The following is a 6,192-nucleotide window of genomic DNA, read 5'->3' as shown; positions in this document are numbered from 1 at the left end:
CGCCGCTCCGCCGCCCCGCCGCGCCAGGCCTGTCCGCTGCGCACCAGCTTGTTGGCGTCTTTGCCGCCGCGCTCGCCCCGGCTCCTCCGGCGCCACAATGAGCTCCCGCACGGCCAGGGCGCTCTCCTTCGCCGTCATCTTTCTCCACTTGACCAGGCTGGTGAGTCGGGCTCTTCTTTTGCCACCGCTTCCCGGTCCGCTCTCCGGTCCCTTCCCCTTGTCTCAGATTGCCCACGGCAGGAAAAGCTAAACTAAAAAGTTTGGGAGCTTTGGGGGGTAGCTGTTTCTTTAAGCGGGCCTCTGGGTGGGCGCAGTCGCCCGGGGTGGCTTGGCTAGACGGATCGGAGGCTCTCCGTCGTCAGGGTCAGAGATCCCCGTCCCTTTCCCGGGGACAGCCGCGGCGCCTCTCCTGCGCACGGCGCCGAGTCTCACGCGTTTCTTCTTCCCCTTCCAGGCGCTCTCCACCTGCCCCGCCGCCTGCCACTGCCCCCTGGAGGCGCCCAAGTGTGCCCCGGGAGTCGGGCTGGTCCGGGACGGCTGTGGCTGCTGTAAGGTCTGCGCTAAGCAGCTCAACGAGGACTGCAGCAAGACGCAGCCCTGCGACCACACCAAGGGGCTGGAATGCAATTTCGGCGCCAGCTCCACCGCTCTGAAGGGGATCTGCAGAGGTAAGATGCTTGTGGTTTGGCCCCTTTAAAAAAATAATAGTCCCCATAGTCCAGAAGTTTAGTAATTTTGAGACCATGTATGGTGATGCTTTGTTGTTGGTAGCTTGGCAGAAAGGCACATGATTTCAGCAGTCTGGAATGCAATTCAGTGTGTCTGGGCCCAACGAAAAGCGCATACGGAAAAGTGATTCCTGACTAACTTATTGTTCTGGTCTGGAGTCTCCAGGGAATTGCAGGGAACTTTACCATAAATTGACTTTAACAGCAGAAAATATGTATGAGTTTCAGGCTGTGGTTTAGATTCCTAACTTTATCCTCTTCTCCCTTTCTCTTTCGGTGATCTTTGCAGCTCAGTCAGAGGGCAGACCCTGTGAATATAACTCCAGAATTTACCAGAACGGGGAAAGTTTCCAGCCCAACTGTAAACATCAGTGCACATGTATCGATGGCGCCGTGGGCTGCATTCCTCTGTGTCCTCAAGAGCTGTCTCTCCCCAACTTGGGCTGCGCCAACCCGCGGCTGGTCAAAGTTACCGGGCAGTGCTGTGAGGAGTGGGTCTGTGACGAGGACGGTGTCAAGGACCCTCTGGACGACCAGGACGACCTCCTGGGCCTGCTCGGCAAGGGGCTGGGGTTCGATACCTCCGAGGTGGAGTTAACGAGAAACAATGAATTAATTGCATTTGGAAAAGGCAGCTCGCTGAAGCGGCTCCCTGGTAAGTGGAGACTGAGCCTGTACAACATTGTGCTGAAATGCATTCCTAGTGTGAAGCTTTATAGAAGTGAGAACTTGAATCTGTTTGTGTCAGTATGCCTCTGAGAAGTCTTCCCTCTTGTTTCTCTCTCTAGTTTTTGGCATGGAACCTCGCATTCTGTACAACCCTTTACATGGCCAGAAATGTATCGTTCAAACAACTTCATGGTCCCAGTGCTCAAAGACCTGTGGAACTGGTATCTCCACACGAGTTACCAATGACAACCCTGAATGCCGCCTGGTGAAAGAAACCCGGATTTGTGAAGTGCGGCCTTGTGGACAGCCTGTGTACAGCAGCCTGAAAGTAAGTTCCTTCAGGGACGTGCAGACTGTTCTCCAGCAGGCCGGTGGGTGGGATGGATGTGATCCTCTTTCTCAAGAAAGAGAAACATCATCCTTAACTTTCCTTCTCACGTCTTTCTTACAGAAGGGCAAGAAATGCAGCAAGACCAGGAAATCCCCCGAACCAGTCAGGTTTACTTATGCTGGATGCTCGAGTGTGAAGAAATACCGGCCCAAGTACTGCGGTTCCTGCGTGGATGGCCGGTGCTGCACGCCCCTGCAGACCAGGACCGTGAAGATGCGGTTCCGCTGCGAAGATGGGGAGACGTTTTCCAAGAACGTCATGATGATCCAGTCCTGCAAATGCAACTACAACTGCCCGCATGTCAACGAGGCAGCTTTTCCCTTCTACAGGCTGTTCAATGACATTCACAAATTTAGGGACTAAATGCTAACTGAGTTTCCAGTGCAAGGGAGAAGAGTGTCAGAATCACAGAGACACGGGTGGGGGCGGTTGGGTTAAGGGACTCATTGTAGAAGGGATGCGTTGCTCATTCTTGAGTAGTATTAAGGTATTTCAAAACTGCCAGGGGTGCTGGTGCACATGGACACTAATGCAGCCGCGATTGGAGAATACTTTGCTTCATAGTATTGGAGCACATGTTCCTGCTTCATTTTGGAGCTTGTGGTGTTGATGACGTTCTGTTTTCTGTTTGTAAATTATTTGCTAAGTGTATTTTTTCTCTAGGCTTTTTCCCTTTCGGTTCTACATTTGTAAAAGAGATAATAAGATTAGTTAGACAGTTAAGCCTTCGGTCGTCCTTTGACAGAAGAAAATGGGAGGGTGTTCCACCCGTTCCTGAAGGTGACACTCTGTGAGTGTCTGTGAGAGGCAGCTATCTGCACTCTAAACTGCAAACAGAAATCAGGTGTTTTAAGACTGAATGTTTTTATTTATCAAAATGTAGCTTTTGGGGAGGGAGGGGAAATGTAATACTGGAATAATTTGTAAATGATTTTAATTTTATATTCAGTGAAAAGAATTTATTTATGGAATTAATCATTTAATAAAGAAATATTTACCTAATACCTGAGTATATGCCACTTAATATTTTTAGAGATCTTACAAAGTCATTGGGAACAATCTAGCTCATGTATTCAATCATTCAAACAGGATTTACTGAGTGCCTACTATGTGTCAGGTGCCTTACTGAGACGTAGCAATGAACTAATCTAAAAAAATAAGATAATGATTGCTTTTATATCCAGTAGAGAAAAATCTTTACATATAATCTGTTTAAAAACATGATTGAATGGTAGACATTATATGAAGCACAAGAAAGAATCTGAAGCTAAATTTGTGATTTCAAAAAATAATTCTTTATTTTTATAAGAACTCAAAGCCTAAGAGTCTCCATCACTGTGCGAGATGGGTATTGTAGAGTTATTTATCACTTTAATCACCAGATTATTGTGCATGTCACTTCACTGGAGGAAAGAAACCCTTTAGTGAAAACAGTCCATAACACAGGCTGCCCACATCTAACTCCATGGGCAAGACTGAGGATAGTTGGATAACATATTATAAAAGGTCACTTGCCTATAACTTTTATTTTTCCAATGTCATTCCTGAGAACTGGGATAACTAAAAATTCACCGTCGGCTGCTATCAGAGAAAAAATCTTGTAGTCTATAGGAGTCTTTTCACTAAATGAGCTTGAAGCAATGACTTGTGTTAATCCTAATAAGCCGGTGATTAGGTAAACATGCTGTTAAATGCAGAGGAATGCAAGGAATTTCAAGTACTTTTCCAATAGCGTGAGGACCGGAGTTGCCCCATCCCCCTTTCCTTTTTATTATATATATTATATTGATGGGGGAGGGGGCAGTTAGATCGAGTTAGCTATCCAGAAGGTCAGAGGCTAGATGCAGAGCATTCCAAAAAGAAAAAGACCTGAATCACAGGTCTAGGAGAGGTTGGGAAGGTGTTAATGTTTGTGAAAATGTTGGTAGCCTGTTTGAGAAGAATCTACATCTTTAGAAAGCGCTGACAATAAACCTTTTATAGAGAGAAGTTTTCTTTCATCGTCAATCTTGGCTCCTGTTCAAATCCTTCGTGAAATATTTCAGTCTGCACTTAGTTAAGAGAGTGCTTGAATTTTTAGGCATTAAGAGAAGGTGCTTTAAAAAGGGGGAAAGGGGGACAGCTCCTGGCATCCTAAAAAAGATTTTTCAAAATAAATTAATATTAATGTTTTAATGAAGACCTACAGAAAAACACTGTCTGAGCATCTGTTTTAAAACCTTATTGAAATACACAAAGGTTAATATAAATGTGCTACTAAAATCTATGGCTAAAAGCCTACTTTTCTGATTTTGACAATGTCTTGCCTGAAATATTACAACTTGTGCTTTCTGAATAGTCAGTTTTTCTTGCTTGAAGCATTCCAATTTTAAGGTATTTGGGAATTTAAACACCACCTGGCTCAGTCTTGGATGCAGTTAAACTTGTCAATGCAATATAATATGTGAAGCATAATGAAGGTGTGAGGTTTTTGCAGTGCAATCTTGTTGAACAGACATCTAAATCCGTAGGCAAAATTTACACATTCCCAAACATCGATCTTGAGGTATTGCCCTCCAACACTAGAGCCCAATGAATTGCTTCTTATGCAGAGATCAAGGAACAATATTTTATAGATCCTTTAACTGTGTGGGGAGGTAATATTTGTCCAAATAAGCTCAAATGTGAAACAAACCTAGCATGGGAAAACATTGGATCTTTGGGTCATTAATCTCATCCTAGTAAATACAGTGAGGGCGATACGAAAGTTCCAACTATTTACAATAAGAATGCTCAATTAATAAAAAAAGGTGAATAGAAGCAAATTATGTCCATTTTGTTTGGCTATAGAAGAAACTGAAGAAATTAAAAGTAGCTGAGAATGAAGTTATGATATTTAGAACATATAAGTTATACCTACATCTGGAGTGGAGCTCTGCCCGCTTCAAATATTGAGAAAACAAAAATCATGCGTCTGCTCATACGAAATAGAAGTTACATACATAAACATTCATTATAATATATATGTACACCCCTCCCCTCCCCCACTCCCCACCAGGCACAGTAAAGACCTTGTGTTCTCACTTTTCAATCCAAAAGCTCCTGGTGGTCTTAAGGTTTTTGGTAGAGATTTAAGAACTGAAAGTTTTAGGTCGATCTCGGAATCTTAGGCATTCAGTGAATTTTAAGAAATAGTCTATGGGACATTTGGCAGCGCAGTAAGTGTCCTTGCTGTGATAATTTTTCAGATGAATGTATGTGCTATCTGCTCCACATAGAGACACAACTGAGTCAAAATTGGCAAAGCATAGTTTAGAATTATTTTTCCAGTCGAGGGAACAGATTTTATTTGTTCACAACCTCTTCTCCCTGCTTTCTGGCACTATTTGAAAGTCAGTTGAGCAATAGCCAGGGTCCAATAAGACCACAGTACAGAGCAGAGCTGTGTTCTGGGCAGAACGGCAGGTGAGGCAGTGGAAAGAATCCCAGACTGGAAGCAGGAGACATGTCTTTTAGCACCAGCTCTGCCATTAATTTGCTAGGGAACTCTGGGCAAGCTTCTGGATCATTCTCTCTTTTGTTAAAATGGGAAAATAGCTTCCAGCATTTTGGTGACCAAAAAACCTCTTTTTCATATATTCTCTTCGGTGCACTGACTCTCATACCTTAAAAACATTGTTTCCTCAAGTAACTGAATGTGTGAAGTGAAAATTACACAGGTCTTTCCGTGGTCAAATGCACTCATTTCCATGAAGTTTGAAAATCTAGACCCTCTTTATTCTCTAAGGAACCCCTGGTTACAGGACATAGACCCTGGATCTCACAGTCTATAGGTTCATACGTCCACCTCACTGAATATCCCTGATATCTGGGCCTCATTAACTACCTACCCTAAACAATTGATGCTTTAAAACATCAATTGTTTTAAAAACAAAGCACATTTTGAAGCATGACAATGATGTACGTGTCCTATGAGTAGATCAGATGTATTTGTGACTGACTTCATTGGTAGTAGGCAACATTCATCCATGTAATCTTATAGAAGGATTCATTTAAATGAGTACTCAGATGCATTTGTTAGTGCTTTACAGTTCCCATGTATTCTGTTCATATATACTTTTGAATCCAGCCCTTTCTCCTCTCTAGTGCAAACATCCAAATCTCGGCCACTATCCTCTCTTGTCTGAATTACTGGCACAGCCTTCTCACTGTGGCACACCATATTTTCCAAAGGTGGCTACAACAATATCTCCCACCCCCCACGCCTTTCTGCAACGTAACCCTGTTGCTCGTCCATCAATAGGTGGGGTCTATTTCTTCACCCTCTTGCATCTGGGTGAGCTCTTTGACTACTTTGACCAATGAACACAGAGCAAGGCATGCGGTGTGGTGCCAGTTTGAATTTCAGCACTGGCTGGGAGTGCC

General features: G+C 43.9%; 1 protein-coding gene across 1 annotated transcript; it reads left to right on the top strand.

Moving 5' to 3' along the window:
- The first annotated feature begins 6 nt into the window (after nucleotides 1-6).
- Nucleotides 7-2,792, top strand: CYR61 (cysteine-rich, angiogenic inducer, 61). Its single transcript, XM_008564480.1, has 5 exons — nucleotides 7-160; nucleotides 455-668; nucleotides 1,018-1,383; nucleotides 1,517-1,725; nucleotides 1,849-2,792. The coding sequence occupies exons 1-5, from the start codon at nucleotides 98-100 to the stop codon at nucleotides 2,149-2,151; spliced, it is 1,155 nt and encodes a 384-aa protein (XP_008562702.1). The 5' UTR covers nucleotides 7-97; the 3' UTR covers nucleotides 2,152-2,792.
- The last annotated feature ends 3,400 nt before the right edge of the window (nucleotides 2,793-6,192 follow it).

Source organism: Galeopterus variegatus, unplaced genomic scaffold (genome assembly GCF_000696425.1).
Source record: "Galeopterus variegatus unplaced genomic scaffold, G_variegatus-3.0.2 Scaffold19368, whole genome shotgun sequence".
NCBI classification, from domain to species: Eukaryota; Metazoa; Chordata; class Mammalia; order Dermoptera; family Cynocephalidae; genus Galeopterus; species Galeopterus variegatus.
Note: the sequence above shows the minus strand (reverse complement) of the source record. Positions and strands in the feature narration are given on the sequence as shown.

Bases quoted from the DNA above. Each gene is read 5' to 3' on its own strand.
- CYR61 (XM_008564480.1), top strand. From the start codon at position 98: ATGAGCTCCCGCACGGCCAGGGCGCTCTCCTTCGCCGTCATCTTTCTC. The intron at 1,384-1,516 runs GTAAGTGGAGAC...TTCTCTCTCTAG, and splicing joins CTCGCTGAAGCGGCTCCCTG to TTTTTGGCATGGAACCTCGC. The intron at 1,726-1,848 runs GTAAGTTCCTTC...TCTTTCTTACAG, and splicing joins CTGTGTACAGCAGCCTGAAA to AAGGGCAAGAAATGCAGCAA.